Here is a 19,699-nt window from a genome sequence, read left to right as displayed (position 1 = left end):
AATATCCAAGATATTAAACTGAGTAAATAAGACATTGAACTGAAAATATCTGGAGAGAAGGTTTAGAATTTCCTTCCTTCTCAAAATGCTCCAATGACATCTGTTCTTGTTTGCCCTTGTCCAAGCATCTCACACATGTAATGTGCTTGGGCCAGGGGAGGTCACTGTGAAAATTTCACAGCATTCAAAGGCTAGAGATAAGTGGGTTGGTCTTAATTTGGCATTTGTCATAAATGTCTGTGATTGATGACGGCCTGCTGTGGTAGATGTATATGGAGCCTGGGAACGATGCTTAAAAACGGCTCGTCTTTTACTAGCCTCTGGATGATTAATTATTATACATGCTGTTAAATTTTAGACAGAATGAGAATTAGGTCAGTGGGAATAGTTTTCTTCTTTGGAAAACCGGGAACAGTGGTGGCATGCAGTTTCCTAGTATTAGTTAGCTCTTAGAATATCTATCAATTCTTTGGAGCTTAAAAAATCTGTAAAAGAAACAGGGAAGTGTTGCCTTTTCAGGGAGGTGAGACTTAAGGTCGATGGTCACAGCTTGAGAGCATCGACTGTCCCTCATCATATCCTCACTGCCTACTGATCATTTTTGATAAAAACAAAAAAACAAAAAACCCAAAGCCCTGCTTGGTGTAAATGGAATAGGGAAAGAATAAGAGAGTCAAGCAGAGAGGAGTTTGGAATCAGGCTTGCACACAAGTTGGGGGTGATTCAGAAAGCAGTTGTCCCATTAAAACTGGCTCTAACCAAGGCTTGTTTTTGTGATTGTTTGCAGAAAGATTACCACTTTGAATACACAGAATGTGACAGCAGTGGCTCCAGGTGGAGAGTTGCCATTCCGAATTCTGCTGTGGACTGCTCTGGACTGCCTGACCCAGTGAGAGGCAAAGAATGCAGTATGTTTTGACTTTTCGACCATTCCTTTTCTTGATTGCACTATAGCCCTTCAGCCCAGGAAGTTAATTAAAATAAATATAAGAGACTTTGGGAAAAATACACATAGAGCATTGATGTCTAGCAGAGCAAAAGCTTCTTAACGCTCAGTGCCCTTACACCTGAAGTCTGAAATGAGACACAGGCAGTATTAAAGGATGCTGCATTTATGTATTTATTTTTAAAAATTCTGTTTAAAATCTGATTTACTGTCGTAATTGAAACTCTGGAGAGCAGAGTGGCAATCTCTCTTCAATGGAGTCTTTTTCTTTACATTTTATTTTTGATTTTTTAAAAAAGATTTTATTTATTTATTCATGAGAGACACAGAGAGAAAGAGGCAGAGACACAGGCAGAGGGAGAAGTAGGCTCCCTGCGGGGAGCCCTATGTGGGACTGGATCCTGGATCCTGGGATTACGCCCTGGGCTGAAGGCAGACACTCAACTGCTGAGCCACCCAAGCATCCTTTTTCTTTACATTTAAAAAAAAGTTTTAAAAAACTTTGGGTAAATATAAATAACATAAAATTTTACCATCTCAGCCATTTTTGACTGTACAGTTCTGCAGCATTACATACATTCACATTGTTGTGCTATCTTCATGAACATCCATGCACAAAACTTCGCCATTTAGCAATGGGTTTCTTTTTTGAAGCCGAAGAAATCGTGTAATTTGTCGTTTTAGTATAACCTACAGAGAAATGGTTTAGATGGTAGAATTGATAAGTATTACATTCAGGAGCTTGTCATAGCAATTAAACAGGTTGGAAGTGCAACAGTAGGAATTAAGAGAGAAATGGTTATTAAATTTGTTTCCATTGGTAAACTCTGTTTTTTAAAAATCTTTTCATTTGGTGAGTGATAGGTTCCTGCAGTGAAGTAGTCTCAGGGAAGATTGGAATTCAAAGCTGAAAATAAGACAAAGAGAGGTTTTTTGGTTTTCCTGCTATCTCTCAAATGGTCTTCCTAAAAGCTTAGTTTTTCTGTTTCCAAATAAAAAAGCAAGTAGATAAGCATATTATTAAATGACAACTAATTCCTTCCCATTCATAGAATTTGTGTCTCTTACTGGCCAGAGGAGTATTAAATAGGTTGTGTGTTTACTGATAAAAGGGTGACAGGAAGACAGCAGTAGTCTCGTGGGGAAAAGTAGTGGAGAAAACCATTTATTTTTAGCAAATGATACTAAAGAAATACAGAGAGAACCTGGGACCCTTGTAGCCAGGTAAAGAGTTCAGTCTAGTAAGACTCAAGAGGATAGTGGGGTCAGATTAGAATAAGACCTCGGCCCCCTGTGCAGAAAGAGTGTTAGCTCTCAGTAAGGGAGGATTTGTGCACAAAACACAGTCTAAAAATACCTATGGAGTTAGCTTGTTATAAAATGTTTCAGTTACTTTTCTAGAAAAATCTGTGTATCGTTTATTATCTATATTTACTTTTTACTTGTGGGCTAATTCCTTGGTTCCCTTGTGGGGACAGGGTGGACTATCTAGCCATTATGAACACTAACCCTCATCTAGGTGATATGCTGGTGCTGGCTAACATTGGCTTTGAAAGCTGATTATTAGTTTGAAATAGGCTTGGGTGGAGTGTTTTACACCATGGAAATTGGTGAATGCTACAAATCATGTGCCTCTCTGCCCCTGAAAGCTATTTGTTAAACATTTAGTGGTGTACCACTGATTATATTTATTGGCCAACAATTTAAAAATCTGTTGTAGATTGATGCTTAAATAGGAATTATTTCTATTTGAAAATGGCCAGGGAAATTTTTTTTGGCATGTTATTTATTATAGTCTTCCACAGATAATGTTATGAATCTGGTACTGCAGCTGGAACATTTCTACAACATTGACTAATAATCAAATAACTATTAGTTATTGTAACTACTTACTTTAAAAATGATAATACTTATGTGGTGGCTGGGGACATTTTTTATCTTGGCATCTTGTCCAAAATCTGAATTTTCAGTGATTTCTGTGTAATATGATTATGTCTGCCCTAGAAACTGTTGGTCTGGCCTCTAAAATGTGACGTTTTCTTCTTATGGTAAAGGCATGCAAATATAAATTATTTTAAAATGCACAAAACCCATAACATATCTAAATAACTTAGAAGCTTAGTTAATTCATAGCATTACACATGGTGCTTATCACATTTCTAGTCATTAAAGTACTGCAGAAGGCAGTTATGGTAATAACGGAGTATTTCCTCAGTGGCTTAGATTTTCTGTTGCTAATAATAGCTGTCATTTCTCATGCACTGATTGTATGCTAAACTCTGCGTTTAGTGCTTTACATCATTCTCCCATTGTATCCTTAAACAACCCTCTCACATAGATATCAGTGTTTCCATTTTTATTGATGAGAAAACTCAGAGTTAAAGAAGTGAAGTACCTTACCACAGGTCATAGACCAGGATGTGGCTGATAGGTCTCATTCCAGAGCCTGTCTCTTTCCTACTGATTGAGACCACCACTTCAGGATGGCGGGCTTGCAGGGTCCCATGTGAGAGATGTAGAGCACTGTTGGTGGATATCTTCAAGGAAAAATTGTAGAAACTCTTGTGCTTCAAGGACAAAAGAAGATATGAGAATCATGGTTCAGGAATGGCATGCTTCTTGCAAACGGCACCTGAACAATGCCAAGACCTTGGATGGTGAGTGATGCCCATAGGTGCTAGACTCAGCAGTTAAGTAAGCCATAGTGATATGGTCCAGCAGTTGGGTCACAAAGAAAAAGAAAATAAAACTATGGCATGTGGCAGCTTCAAGTAAGTGAAGAATATCTAGGGGAATGATTATGTAGGACTTAATTTTCCCATATCTCAATGTCTCTAAATGAAGTCAAACCCAGTTTCAACTCAGTTGAAATTGCTGTAGACTCTTCAGCTATTGAAGTGGGGAGATTTTTTTTTCTTCCTTATCAAAAGGAAGCAGTATAGGCCTTTCCATAGGAAAAGGCTTATAGGACTGTTGAGGCAGCAGTTGTAACTTTTTCAAAAAAATTGATGGGCAAGCTATATTATATAATCTTTATTTTTAAAAAATCATATTAAGTCTGGCTGCTAGGCTTCTCTTTAAGTGAAGTTAATGAAGTTCGTGTTGTGCTAGAACCCTGGGTGGTGTGTGAGCTGGAGCTTCTAGGGCTCCAGAAATAGGACGGAGAGGCCTCTGGTTATTAACTGACACTGGTCCCCATTGTCCTGCTATCCCCTCTGCTGCGGAAAGCTCCTCAGTCTCTTAGATAGCACTGCTCTAAGAGCAGGCCACTTATATGCCCTCATATCCAGATCTTTGCTGCTTCTCCAAAGCCCTGGTGCCAAGAGTCCTAAGTTTGTGGGTATCTCCCATCATTTGAGGACTTGCCATCACTAGACACAGCTTGCAGACAGCATGCCATTTCCAAACTGTAACACGCTTTGCCTTCTCCCAGAACAAGGGGATATAATCCCCCCCTGTCCCACTCTATCTCTTCTCCACTATTGCATCACTTCACTAAAATCTTCCCTTGACCCTTTGGCGTCTCCTTGACCTTCTTAGATCATCAAAAACAGTAGTCTTTTTGGAATACTTGCCTAGGTGGAGGATACTTTCTTTCTCATCCCTCATCTCTTCCTCCTTCTCCTTCCCTCTCTTCCCCCTCTGTCCTACCCTCTTCCTTTCTGGCTATTGCTATCACATTGGAGAAAAGGCCCTTTTGTTTCAAACCAGACCAAACCAAACCAAACCTTAGAAATAAAAGCCTGGGGGCACCTGGCTCAGTTGGTTAAGCATCTGATGGGTGATTTCAGCTCAGGTCATGATCTCAGGGTCCCGGAATCAGGCCCGCATGGGGCTCTGAGCTCGGTGTGTGTGGAGTCTGCTTGTCCCTCTTCCTCTGCTCCTGCCCCTGCTTGCTTGCTCTCTCTCAAATAAATAAGTAAATAAATAAATAAAATCTTTTTAAAAAAGTAAGAAAAGAGAAAAGCCTGGCTACTGCAAATGGGGACAGAATTCCTCTACTTATTTCGATACATATTTTCAGGCAAATCTAGAGTACTGAGGGGGAAATAAACATAATGAGCTATCTCTTCCTCTTGGGAATCATCTTCTATTGCTTACTCCCTCAAATATTATAGTCATTGTGTGACTTTGAATTCAACCATAACACACTTTTCTAATTAGGGATGACTATTGAAGATAGCTATCATTCTATTTAGTATGTTGTCATCATATGGATCATAATCTTATGGGTACTTCTTAATCTTGTACTTTAGTATTTGTACAAAGATCTAATATTTGGTTTTCTTGGATCAAAATGTGCTAATATGCAAAGTAGAAAAAAAACTTGAGTATCAATTTTTTCCTTTTTCTTTATTTCTCTCAGATCTGTATTATTACATATTTATAAGCAGCATAACTCATGACATTTTGAGTCAAAGCTTTTGATTTCAGTTGAGATGTAAAGAAAGAGGAAGGATTCTCAGGGTGAAAGAGTTAGTTTTAACTTTCTGAGTGGGAGATTGAGAAATCCATTCCTTGTCATTGTAACTCTTGCTAGTGTAGGCTTTTTCCCAGGATTCAGTTCCTGGTTTGTTTCTGTTCTGTGAAAAGTTGTGACTGGTACAGTGGCAAGCGCACATGGGCGCACTGAATACAAGAGCACTAAGTGCCAATCACATACCATGCTGGAAGTCTGTTCCATGGAATTCTAACCTGAAGAAATACTTCATGTTAAAGAAAAAAAAGAGTGTTTCAGGGTATTCTACAGTAAATACGAGTAAGTCTGGAAAATGGTGAATCGCCTCATGGAGGGATGCAGTGAGCATTTTCATATTAAAGTCTTTGAGAAACCTAATAAACGTTTACAGAACATTTCCTGTGCATTTAGTGCATCCTGTTTTACTCAGAGTTTGCCAAGTTTAATTGATTACAGGCCTCTTTTACCTAATGTGTAGTTGAACCCTACAGGCTAATTTCTGCAGTTAGAAGTTTTGGAAAACACAGGTGTAAACACATGTGCCTGGCTAATTTAGTAATTTTTATTTTTATTTATTATTTTTTAAAGATTTTATTTATTTATTCATGAGAGACACAAAAAGAGAGAGAGGCAGAGACACAGGCAGAGGGAGAAGCAGGCTGCATTCAGGGAGCCTGATGTGGGACTTGATCCTGGGTCTCCAGGATCACACCCTGGGCTGCAGGCAGTGCTAAACTGCTGTGCCACCAGGACTGCCCTAATTTAGTAATTTTTTTAAAAGATTTTATTTATTTATTTATTTATTTATTTATTTATTTATTTATTTATTTACTTACTTACTTACTTACTTATTTGAGAGAGAGAGAGAGAGATTGAGAGAACGAGTGGGGGGAGGAGCAGAGAGAGAGGGACAAGCTGACTCTACTCACTAAGTACAGAGCCTGATGCGGGGCTCCATCTCATGACCCTGAGATCATGACCTGAGCCCAAACCAGGAGTCAGTGGCTTAACTGACTGAACCATCCAGGCTGCCACTAATTTAGTAAATTTTTATATGGTGCAACTTATACTAGATTTAACTAATTTCATGTAAGTTCTTTGCTCTACAAAGTTCATTTGCAGCCTTGCTATGTTGGTGTCTAGTTAAAGACCCCCCATGGGGGATGATATACACCTGAGATTAAATTTCAGCTCTGCAACCAACTTGCATGTCTTGGGCAAAATATTTAATTCACAGCTATTTATTGAGCTTTAATTCATTAACTGAACAAACATCTATCATTTCCTATATTCTTGACAATAGGGCTCCAAAAATAAACTTCAAAAGATTTCTGTTTTCCATGACCTTTCAATCTAAGAGCAGATGAGTAAATAAGTTACTTATAGTATAGGGGCAAAGTGAATGTAAGAGAAATACCCGAGGTGATCTTACCAAGGGAGAGATAGATGACTTCTGCTTGCAGGAAGAGGGCTCACAGTGAAGCAGATGTTAAGTTGAAGTTCAGAGTCATCTGTTCTCGGCTGAATAACCTTCGAAAATTATCTAAGCCTTGGCAGGTTCATGTGAAAAATTGTTAACTGAGAAAGAATTATTACTGAAAAATGGTTCCTGTGAAAAATCCCATACTGAGGATTGAGTCAATAAGTTGCCATATTTAATGGGCCATATATGTTAATTCTCTGATGATCTCTGAAGCAAATCCTGAAAGAAGTTCTAGAATTCAGTGATGCAAAGTGGCATTTGAGCCATAGGAAACATGGACAAAGGTGAAGATTGGAGGCAGCACTGGGTCTACCTGGGTGGTTTGTAAGAGCTGCATGGCTGACTGTTGGAGAGCATGAGAGGGGACAGAGTTTCTGGCAAATCTCACAGGCTCCTGCGTGTCATACCAAGGACTTTGAATTGGAGACAGCTATTCGTGGGTGTCTGAGGGAGTTAAATGAGTTATATATAACCAATAGTGCCAGGGATCATAATTTTAACATAATTTAATAGTAATAATAATAATGTAAAATTATAATAGCCAATCTTTATTTGCTACATGCCAGGCACAATTTTAATACATTATACATATTCACTCACATTCATTTAGGCATCACCATAGCCTTGTGAAGTAGGTACTTGGCAGAATGGGGATTTGAACCCAGGCAGTCCAGCTCCTGAGTTCATGTTCTTGACTCCAATGGTGTCTTGACTCTTAGGAATTTACTACACTTTGCACTGAATAAGTGTTAGTCCCTCTTCTTGAGACATCCATGCTCACCTAACATTTATCTCTTGTCTGAAATGTGATGCAAGGTAATATATGGATAACCAAATGATTGAAAAAAAAAACATGTAAAAGGCTCAGATATATTGCCTTGTGGATAATTTTAATGGATTAATAATCTTGTGGATTTCATTCTTATTTGTGTGTATTTCTCTGAAAGGTAAAAGAATAACTTTAAGAATTTAGGCACACTTGTAGTTATATGCTCAAACACAATGAGAAGTTGGTTAGTTAGTGCTTTTTCCCCTGTGCTTAGAGTATTGTTGGTGCTTAATACATACAATATACTTTCATCATTTAATGTGTATTTAAAAAATTGATACTTCCTTGAACTATACAAATTCTTAATTTAGAACAGAGTCCTTTTTCATTCATCTGTACAGAAGAAGCTGTAACCTTCTCATGGCTCCTCAGAAAGCTCCAAAACCCTAGAATGTTTGTGGATTAGATACCTACCTGTGGTGTCCTAAATTAGAGACTGACTTCCCTATTTCATTCTATAGGTGAAACACAGAGATCTGATCAGATTTGTGAAAATTAATCCTATATGGAAAAGGACAGGCACATTTTGTCTTTAGTTGGCTTTGTTTGGTATGCTGATTCTCAAGTTCCAAGCAGGAAGGGTTGAAGTTAATGGGCTTAGCAAAATACCAGTAGTAGGCAAAAGACCTGAGCAAATAGGATTATGAAAAGAACAGCTCAAAAATCAAGCTTGACATCATGTGTGGTGTTTGGTGGGAGCTACGGTTGAGGGAGGTTCTCTAAAACATATTTTATCAGGAGGTGAGAGAACTCCGTTTTTAAAACTGCAGAATCAAGGGTAGCAAGACGATGAGGGAGTAGAGGGTGACGGACACCTTCTACGGAAGAGGAAAAGTTCAGAATGATAAGAATCAAAGTGTTAGGACATAATTGGAAGTTGAGAAAACTGATTTCACAAATGCATTGTTCTGCCCCCTTTGATGACCTCATCAAGTAGTCTGAACATTTTCCTTCCTCTGACCTTTGCTGTTGTATTTTTTTCTATAAAACTTATGTCATCTTGTACCCGATGGACTGGAATTGGTCTTTTTCCCCATCAGACACTTAGGTCAGGAAGCCACACTAAAATCCATTTGTTATTTTTTTTTCCAGGATGAAAACTATCTTAGTTAGGTCTTTCTTATAAAAGTTAGAAACTTTTTTTTTTTTAATTTTTAAAAATATTTTATTTATTTATTTTTGAGAGACCCAGAGAGAGGCAGAGCCATAGGCAAAGGGAGAAGCAGTGGGGAGCCCAATGTGGAACTCGATCCCAGGATACCAGGATCATGACCTGAGCCAAGGGCAGATGCTCAACTGCTGAGCCACCCAGGCATCCCAAAAGTTAGAAACTAATTTAATGAGGGTTGTTATCTGTCCTGTTACACAGATTGGTTTTCCTGCAGGAGTTGGTAGGTTTTCTTTTGGTGGGGGAGGGGGACGGATATTCTGGCCCATCAGTCCTTGAAGAAGCTCAGGGACAGTCATATAGTCCTACCTGACAGGGTTGTGGGAGGATCCATTTACTGGACAGGATGTTAGAGGTGAGAATTCATTTTCAGAGATGTGGAGGCAGTGCTTTCACTAAATACTCTTTTTCAGAGAATAGTGACTTAGAGAACATTAGCCAGAACTGGTTTGTTTTAATCTACTTGTTTATATGTCTCCTGTCTCACTTTCATTTTTGTAAAAGGAGATATAAAAATAACTTTTCTTTTCTTTTTTTTAAGAATTTCACCTTACACAAATAACTTAAAAAGGTAGTGTTCCAGTGTTCTCTTCATCAGTAGCCCTGAGAGAGGAAAAAGAAGAGTTGAGATTTGCTAGGTTCAGTATTGTGTTTGATTTCTCATCAATGCCATTTTCTACTTTCTTTTGTATTCTCTGAGAATTACAATAATAAACCTGGCAGGCACTTGAAGTTTTAATTATTTGATAACGATAATTGATGGGCCGAATGATTAATGAAGGTAAAATTTATCATTTTTGAGACCCATAAACTACACATTATGTACCTGTTTGTACTGCCCTCAATGGCAATGAATAATAATGGTTGCAAGAATATCCTTCTGGTGTAGTCAATAATAACAGTGTCTACAGCTTTAACCTTATTTTTAAAATTTCTTCTATTGATCTCATTTAGATGAAACTGAACACTTAAGAAAAACATATATTTACTTGTCTTGTTTCTGGAAGTGATTTAATTATTTATTCCCATAAATGTGTGTAATTATTTTTTATTTAGCTATTAACTTAACAGATAAGATAGATTTTACAGTGAATTTAGCTTAGTGAAAAAAATTTTGAATCTATTTTGAGGAAGATAAGTCTAGACTAGATTAGAATAGAAACTCCATCAGAGTAGGGATTGTTTCCAAAATATCTTTCGTGTCTAGTGTTTGCCAACCAAATATTAGGTACTCAAGAAGTATTGGTTGAATGACTTTACATTGTATAGGCCTGCTAATTCATCAGCATCTTATTAAAAATTGAAAATTCTTGGCATGTCTGGGTTGACTCAGTCAGTTAAGCATCAAACTTTTGATTTTTGTTCAGGTCATGACCTCAGGATCGTGAGTTTGGGCCCAGTGTGGAGCCTACTTAAAATTTAAAAATAATTGAAAATTCCTTTATTATTATTTATTATTGCTGCTCACTGTTTAGAAAACAAATTTCAATAATGAGTAATCTTGAATTAAATAGAAAAATGGATGAACAATAAATAAATGTCATTGATAGTTATCATCTTTCAAAGCATGAGGTCTCTGGAGGAAGACAAAGCAAAATTAAAAGGTCCTTGTGATGAAGAGATTAAATATATATTCTTTATTGTTGGGCATAAATCATAGATGATAATCAGCATAGAAATGATTAATTCGGTAGCTGTTATTTAGTACATTGTGCTGGGTGATGGCATGATCATAGTGATGCTTTGAATTTTCATGTCCTTTTCACTGTCAGAGTGGTTTCTAGTATCTTATGGGACCATAGAAGTCAAATGAGGGAAGTGAAGTATTATTCTCATTGGAATGGGAACAAATGAAGGCATACAGGGTTAAGTAAATTGCAGCAGCTTTTTGCCATTTGGTGACAGATGAATATAAATGCTTCTTTTCCAGATCTGATTCTTCACACCTACATATTTCAACCTTTACAGACTCAGAGTAGCAGAAATAGAGGTCAGAAAAGAGGCATAAAGCTGAGAAAAAGAACACTCAGTTTAGCACATGACCTCTTGGTTACAGTTGAGACTTAAAGAAGATGGATTTTTTAACATCACTCTTTCTCTGAGTGCTTAGGTAAAATATTGTGAAATCCCAGAATGAGCCTACTGTTAAGTAGTGTGTGACCTTACGCAAATAAGGTTTTTCTGTTCTTATGTCAGAGCTTTAGAGTCTGCTTAACTTTAATTCAATTCAGATACTTTAGGATTTTGAGATTGTTCAAGCAAAATCGTATTTATTGTAGAAGTGACTAATTGTTCAAATGTAACCTAGTCTACTGACATTTACCACAGTTAAAGCAACTACTTACAATAACTGTCTATGATCCTGATTTTGTTGAAAGGATCCTATATTATACTCTAAAGAAATCTGAATGAAAACAGTGTCGTGCCTAAGATTTAGAAACTTTTATAATCCAACAAAAAACCAGAGGCCAAGAAAGCAGTGTTGAAGTTGAAAGTGGACTGGCTAAGATGGAAGATATAAGAAAAGGGAAAGCTGGTCATCTTTGATCACATAATTATTTTGAGGAGATACAAAGTCATCAAGCCAGTGGCAGAATTCTTATTGTCCCAGGCCCCTAAATTGTATTATTAATAATTACCGTTAATGTACACTGAGTACTTTTTGGCAAGCATACTGCTACATGCTTTGAATCCCACAGCAATTCTTTGAGATGTTATTACTATCTTCCTTTCACACATGAGGACATTGAGACTTATGGGAGTTAGCAACTTGCTAAAATATTTCATGAATGTGTGTTTTAGGAATGATATATTAAAAATTCCACAAGGTTTCTGAGGGTGGAGAATAGTTATTGCTCAATATGTACAATAATGAATATTGTTCAACAATTCAAGACAGGAAATGGAGAATGATGTCAAATATAATAACGGATTCATTTGGAATTCCATGACCTTTTTGCTTGGCCTACATTGAATTTTCTAGGGACATCTGCTTTGGAATCAGACCTAAATTTGAGTATCAGTTCTGCCCTAGGGTACCCTCCTAATTGGGTTATTTAAATGTACTGTACCTCATTTTCCTCATCTGGTAAATGGGTATACTATCTTTCTCCTTCACAGGTCTGTTATAAACTCCCTATTATTTATGGATTTCATATTTGCAAATTCACCTACTTTATAAAATTTATTTGTGACACCCCCCCCCACACACACATCAATATGGGTAATTCTTTCATAGTATTTGCTGACATATACAGAGCTTTAAAAATTTGAGTCAACTGATCACATGGTCTCAGCTGAGGAAAAACAAGGTCACATACTGCCTCATTTCTCATAGTATAGACAAGAGTCCTCTTCACAATCTATTCAATGCCACTTTTTTTTTTGCATTTTTATACTTTTTATTGACGATTTTGCTGTCTAAAATGGCCCCTCAAATGTGCAAAATGCTAGCTAGTGTTCCTAAGTGTAAGAAGCTGTGATGTACTTTGTAGAGAAAATACATGGGTTAAATAAGCTAAATTCAAGGATGAGTTATAGTGCTATTGGCCATAATTTCAACATTAATGAGTCAACAGTGTATATTAAATAAGATGTTTTTTACTAAACCACACATAAAACAAGGTTATGTGTTGACCTATTGCTGAAGATACTGTGACAGGAGTCTCACAGGAGCCTAACTCTGGATTTTGCCATGAATGAAAAGAATTGACTGTGTAATAAATACTCAAAACATTCACTGTTAACTTATCTCTCAGCTTTCCTTCTGGTCTTAGAGAAGAAAACACCTCTGAAAGATTCGAGGCTATTCTCAATAATTTTAACAAGGCAATGAACACTCTGAAATGACACAACATAATCTTCTTGGCTTCTAGAGTCCCTTCTAACAACTTATAAAATATTATTTCTTATTAATTAAAAGTTCAGCTTGGGACACAGACGAAGGTATCTTCAAGGATTATGTTATCAGAAAGTAAATATTTTCAGCTCAGCCGGTGGTTTACTCTCTGCTACAACTCTTCTCTGCCACTGTGGTACAAACGCAGCCATACACAATATGTAAATGAATGGTTGTGACTGTGTTTCAATAAAACTTTATTTACAAAAACAGGCAGGCTGGATTTGGCCTGCAAACTGGAGTTTGCTGACCTTTGATTTAATGTAATGTTGGTGCTTGGTTTATTATATAGTTGTCAGTTTACTAGAAGTTTACCTATAAACCATAGAAAGTGAAATAAAATTTTTTCCATTTCTGTATTTCTCTGCTGGTAGTGCTGGTAGTGATAATAATAGCATGTAGTGAGTGTTTATTAAATGCCAGGCACTGTGCTAAGCACTTGATACTATATTTTATTTAATTAGTGTAGCCATATGAAGCACTACTATGATTATTATCTCATTTTTCAGAGATAGAAACTGAGGACCCCAGAGAGGTAAAGTAACTCATTTAAGGCCACAGGAAGTGGTACAACCTGGTCCCAGGATAGGTTTGACCTTGTAGCCAGCATATACTATTTATTTGCCTAACCTTTTCTTATTTTCTGATGTTTTTTTAATTTTGGGATGTTGATCTGAGAGTCACAATTTCATTGTCAGCATTGTAATAAGCTTTTCTGAAGAAAAACATTATTTTTCAGTGGATAAGTAAGTAGACAACTGTGGGTTTTAGCTCTAATTCTTTAGTTTTTCAAAAGTAATTTGTATTTCTTCCTAAGTTTTCAAATGTATTGTAAAAGAAGAAGGTATCTAAATGTGAGGCTTTGCTACTTTACTCTCTACTGGGAGACTTGTTTTTCTTTATCGATTAATTGGAAGGTTTTATTTTGTTCTTGTTTCTCTCATATCCTGATTGAATGATTACAAAGCCCTTTGCTGTGTTTGAGTCACTAATAGCACTTTAAACACAGAGCCAACCACTTGGGGGACATAGATTTGTGTTTGTTGAATGACTAATAACTTAGCAATAGAACTACCTTCTTTTCTCTAACTGTGTCAACTATTCACATTGCCCATGCCTGCTGTCTCTGGTTTTAGTTAGTTCTCAGAATTAGCACAGACCTTGACATCAGTAATAAGATATAGGTTGTAGAAATGACTAGGTCGGAGTAATGAATATTGAAAAAGTAGAGTTACTGATTTGGCTGTTTCATGAGAAACACTACCCTCCTATTACCCCTTTACATTTAGTTCCCACTCACTAGATCAACCTTTTATTTGGACTCAGTATTTGTCAGATAGAATTATGAACCCAAAAATAACGATCCTTGTTTTCTGGAAGCTCAAAGTCTACATCAACTGATTGATTTTATATCTATATAAATAGATATATTTATATATATTTTACATCTATTTATATAGATGTAAAAACATATATCTATATACACACACATAAAAATATATTTTTATATATATAAAATTTATATCACCTCATTGTGTATATGTGTGTTTGTGTGAGTGTGTGCTTTAAAGCAGGGGCTATGAGGGCAGCCTGGTGGCTCAGCGGTTTAGCGCCGCCTTCGGCCCAGGGTGTGATCCTGGGGACCCGGGATAGAGTCCCACGTCGGGCTCCCTGCATGGAGCCTGCTTCTCCCTCTGCCTGTGTCTCTGCCTCTCTCTCTCTCTCTCTCTCTGTGTCTCATGAATAAATAAAATCTTAAAAAAAAAAAAAAGCAGGGGCTATGAGAAGAGTATAGTAGGAGCACAGAGGGAGGCTCACCTGGCCAGCTGACTGCCTGGAGGGGGGCAGGGAGGTCTCATGAAGAGGGTCATTTGGGGGTTAGGAATGGGAGTTTTGCAAGTGGAACAGAGGGATTGATTAACATCTCTGGAGAAAGAAGAACACAGCAGGGAGAGAGAGGATGAAATATTTTGGGAATGATAAGAATTTTGTTAGGGTTGAGAGAGGATGGGGCAAGCAAGGGATGAGCCTGGGAAAATAGTTGGGACCAGATTATGAAGTGCATGTGGTCATAAAGTCAACTTTAGAAAGCCTTAATTAGGGTGTGGCATGATCAGAGCTTTATAAAAATAATTCCGGTGACAAAATTGATGGAGGAGCACAGTGACAATTGAGTTCTACATTCTTCTGCCTTCCAGCTTTCTCCTGTGCTTCTGGAGAGTATCTAGAAATGAAGAACCAGGTATGCAGTAAGTGTGGCGAAGGGACCTATTCCTTGGGCAGTGGAATCAAATTTGATGAATGGGATGAATTGCCAGCTGGATTTTCCAACGTTGCGACATTCATGGACACTGTGGTCGGCCCTTCTGACAGCAGGCCAGATGGCTGTAACAAGTAAGAATCCAAAGGAGTCTTTGGATCTTGACTTAGTACTTGAGAATGGTATAGTTGCTCTTTTCCAGAAAGACTTTGGGGGTAATCTTGGTACTGATTGGGATTATAGATAATCTAATTGCAAAGAATCATATTGTTTTTTGGATGGTCATACAGATAATGTAGTTCAATTTTCATGAGATGAAAATAGTTGCTCTTTGGACATAATAGATGCCATATACAGAAAAGCTACCAGAAAAACAAATCAGTTTTCTGATAATATATCTATAATATTCAAGACAGTGGTATTTCTACAAACCTTTCTCTAATTTTTAATGGATAATTTTAGATTTATTTTTCTTCTCCTCTGAAAGGAAGAATTGTGTAATCTTCATTTAGATACTGTATTATCTCCTATAAGAGAAAGTAGGTTAAATACATAAAGTGGAAAGCTCTTTCACTTAATTTCTACCTTTTAAACAAATTTAGAATTGAAGCATAGTTGACATAAAATGTAGCAATTTTAGGCATCAACATAGTGATTTGACAATTATATATGTGATGAAATGTTCACCACAGAACTGGAGTTGCCCTCTGTCACTATGCATAGTTATTACAATATAACTGACTTTATTACTTGTGCTGTGATTTCTTCCTTTCTTTAGGGGATTATTAGTTTCACCTATGACAACACTGGTAGAATGTTAAATTGTTTTGAAAAGACACAGAATCTTTATCTTTGGGCTGTAATCCTTCCTGTTCTCTTGTGTTGACCATGCAACATTTCCTTCCTTATGGCCATGGATAGGAGAAATAAAACTTCAGGCCACTGGCTGCCTTCTGACTAGAATAGCTTCTCAGGAACTCAGCATTTTTACCAGGACCTAAGGATGCCAGGGAATTACTTAGCTGTGCTAAAAAGATGTGTTCTCTCCTTCTTACCTTCCCCAACCCTGCTTGCTTTCTAGTGTTCTCTCTTTTTCCCTCTGCCAAGTGACATTTTTATTCTCCTGATAATGATCATTTCATTATATAGGGTTATGATATTAGATATCATTAATAAGATTATTCCTCTCTGTCTCTCTGTATATATATATATTTATATATGCGTATCTTTGTATGTATGTACACATATACATATATATACATGTATATACATATGTATTAAAGTATGTGTATATATTTTGAAAATATAATTTAATTTTTTAAAACAAAATTGCTCTTTAGAGTAAGGTACTTGTAGGATGTTATGGTACCTCAGATCTTTGTTTAGGTGGGCAGGAGATATTGATATGGCTTCTTCTTCTACTTAGAATATATAGTTTATTCATTAAAGAAGTTTAATGATAATTACAACTTTTTCAATGTACTGTCCCATCTAATTTTCTCAATGTGAGTTTCAGTCTGATATTGCTGTGATCATCTCTCTCTTCCCCTCCCTTCCTTTTTCCATTCATCTAATCTTGCTTTAATTCTTTTTAATTGGTTGGGTCATAGAATTTTCCAAAGTGGTTGTAGCATTATAGACTCCAGTGGCACATTTGAATTCTAGTTATCCTCCATATTTACCAACGTTTGTTTTGTCAAGTCTTGTTTTATTTTAACCATTCGTGTGTGTGTTTGTGTTTGTGTGTGTGAAATGATACCTTCTGTGCTTTGAATCTGATTTCTTATGAACACTTTTCATATATTCATTGTCCATGTGTTTAATTTTTGTGTGTGAGATGTCAACATGTTTTAGCCATTTTCTATTTTTGGGGGGTCATTTTCTCATTGAACTCTGTGAGTTCTTTGTGTATTCTGGACATGAGTCGTGTATATTCATATAATACTTAATACATGCATGAATGCATATGCAAATACATGTATTGATAAGTATGTGTACTATTTTCTCCCAGTTTGTAGCATTTGCCTTTTCATTTTCTTAATGATGTCTTTTGATATACAAAAGTTTAAAACTTGAAAAAGTACAATTTACCAAATTTTTTTGTTACGGTTAATGTTTTTTAATATCTTTAGATATTTTTGCTAATCTTGATTGCAAAGGCTACAAATTGTAGTATGCATTCTGAGAGTGTTATTAGAGTTATTATTGTACTTTTACATAAAATGTAAAACTGTACAATGGTATTGTTACAGTTATACCCTCATTTGTGTTCTATCATTGCATATTATATTTAGAAACATAAACCCTATAGTATAATGAAATGTATGTTAAATAATATTTGTTTTTAAAAGCATTTAAGAGATGAAAAATTTGGCATTATATGTTTATCATACATAGAGCACCATTCCTGGTGTCCTTCTTTATATATAGATCTGAATGTCTAGGATTATTTTTTTCAACCAGTGAAATTTTCTTTATCCTTTCTTATTATGCAAGTCTGCAGCTCACAAAATCTTTCAACTGTTGTTGACTTAAAAATGGTTTTATTTTTGCCTCTGTTTTGAAGAATATTCTCTTGGACTTTGGACTCTGGACTTACTTTTCTCTTTCTATGCTTTAAAGATGTTCTACCTTCCAAATTCTCCCTTATTTGTGCTGGAAAGTTAGCTGTATTTTTTATGATTAATTCCCTTCTATGGAACATGTCTTTATTTCTCTGCCTACATATAAAATGCTCTCCATATTTTTGCTATTCAACAGTTTGTGACGTGCCCAGTACTGGTTTTCATGTATTTATTTGTTTAGTTAGCTTTTTGGATTTGTAGGTTGATCTTTTCACCAAATTTAGCAATTATTTTATACATTATGCCACCAATAATGTTTTTCTACCTTTTTCTCTCTCTCTTTTCCTTCTTTTACTCCAATTACATGTACATTAGACTACTTGATATTGTCTAAAAATTGTGAGACTCCTTTTTCTTTCAGTTGTTTTCTCTCATATTTCAGATTACATAATCTCTATTGCTCTATCACTAACTTTTTTTTTTTTTTTTTCAGTCTCAAGCTTGTTCTCAAGCCCATCTGGTGAATTTTAAATTTTACATGTTGGGATTTCTCAGTTCTAGAATTTCCATCTAGCTTATTTTATGGCTCTTATTTTCCTTAAAATACTTGAGATTCTCTATCCCTTCACTTACTGTATTCATCTTTTATTTATAGTTGACTATATTTGTAAGAGCTGTCTTAAATACTTGTCTTTTTTTTTTCTTACTATCTTTTTTCTCAATTAAGGATCATATTTTCCCACTTATTTGCATGCCTGGTAAATTTTTATTGTATCGTGGGCATTGTGAATATTAAGGTGTAGGAAATGTGGGTTGTTTTTTTCTTCATTTTAAGGGTGCTAAATTTTATTCTGGCCGGCAGTTTATGTACTGAAAGAGCACCTCGATCTCATCAGTCTTGGTTTTTTTGTTTTGTTTTGTTTTTATTTTTTAGGATAGCTCTGTATTGGTTTCACTCTTAGTCCTAGGTCATGGCCTTTATTTCAGTGCAGGAGTTGGCAAACTGGCCTGTGGGTCTTTTCTTTGTTTTTTGTAAACAAAGTTATATTGGAAGACAACTGCACTCACTTATTAATGGCATTATCTGTGGCTGTTTTTCAGTTAAAATGGCAAAGTTAAGCATTGCAGGAAGGACCAGATGGTCCACAAAGCTAACAATATTTATTTACTGGCTCTTTATGCAGAAGTATACTGATACCTGCTCTAGGGCATGGACCTTATTCCCAAGGTGGGGCAGTTCTGCTGTCAGATGAATGCCCAATGTGGTTATCAAGTTTTCTCCCCTAGGGCTGACCTGGGGCTCCAGTGACTCCACTAAAGTGATCTCTCTGTTTATGTCTCAGCTTTGCAGTGGCTGTTCTCTGCTATGTTTGTCTGTACCCTCCAGCCCCAAACCCAGGACCTAGTCTATATGGGACTCTTGGACCCATTTTTTCTGATTCTCAGGCCTATAATTTCCAGCTGCTTTAGCTGCCCTAAATAATCATCTCTGTTCCTCAGCTCAGTGATACTGCTCTGCTCTACTTGGGTGCCATGGTTTGGAAAGCGTCCTGAAGAGTGAGGTCAAAGTCATTTTGGGCTTTGCCTCTTGCATTTTCTGGCTCTCAAGAATCTCAGTCCTATGTTGCCTATTGTCAGTGCCTGAATTTGGCTTGTATATTTTCCTTAACAGTTTGTTAAAGAGAAAGGGCAAATCCAATATCAGTTAGTGAGTCATGTTGGGATGTGGAAATCTTAGTCTTCAGATTTCTTTCAGAAAAAAAAGAAAAGAATTTGCTAAAATCTCACTCTTATTATCGATATCAACAGTTGCATCTGAAGAGAAGGATGATAAGTTGTGCTTTCATACAGTTTGGTTAGAAATTTTTTTGGGGGCAGAGTCAACATGTGATTCATTATTGATTTATCTAAGAATTATGGTTAGATTTACAACTTAAAATTTTGTTCACCAGTGTATTTTCTTAATTTTTCATTTTTTTTTGTTTTTTTTGTTTTTTTTTTTTTACATAAAAATTCCAACCAGACACTTACCCCTACTATATACTCTGAAACTTTGATCTGCATTTTATTTAGTTTTACTTTAAACAGGTTT

At 36.3% G+C, this 19,699-nt stretch overlaps 1 protein-coding gene across 2 annotated transcripts in view; it reads left to right on the top strand.

The window, feature by feature from the left end:
- The window catches only part of ELAPOR2 (endosome-lysosome associated apoptosis and autophagy regulator family member 2), a 171,879-nt gene that overhangs the window by 81,549 nt on the left and 70,631 nt on the right, over nucleotides 1-19,699 (top strand). For both annotated transcript variants that reach the window (XM_025471511.3, XM_035698439.2), the window contains exons 2-3: nucleotides 788-908; nucleotides 14,982-15,177. In XM_025471511.3, coding sequence (XP_025327296.1) covers nucleotides 15,014-15,177 — 164 coding nt within the window. In that variant the 5' untranslated portion in view covers nucleotides 788-908; nucleotides 14,982-15,013. The remainder of the gene's footprint in view (nucleotides 1-787; nucleotides 909-14,981; nucleotides 15,178-19,699) is intronic.

The sequence above is a fragment of the Canis lupus genome, chromosome 14 (assembly GCF_003254725.2).
Source record: "Canis lupus dingo isolate Sandy chromosome 14, ASM325472v2, whole genome shotgun sequence".
In the NCBI taxonomy this organism is placed as follows: domain Eukaryota; kingdom Metazoa; phylum Chordata; class Mammalia; order Carnivora; family Canidae; genus Canis; species Canis lupus.
This window is presented reverse-complemented; position numbering and strand designations above follow the sequence as displayed.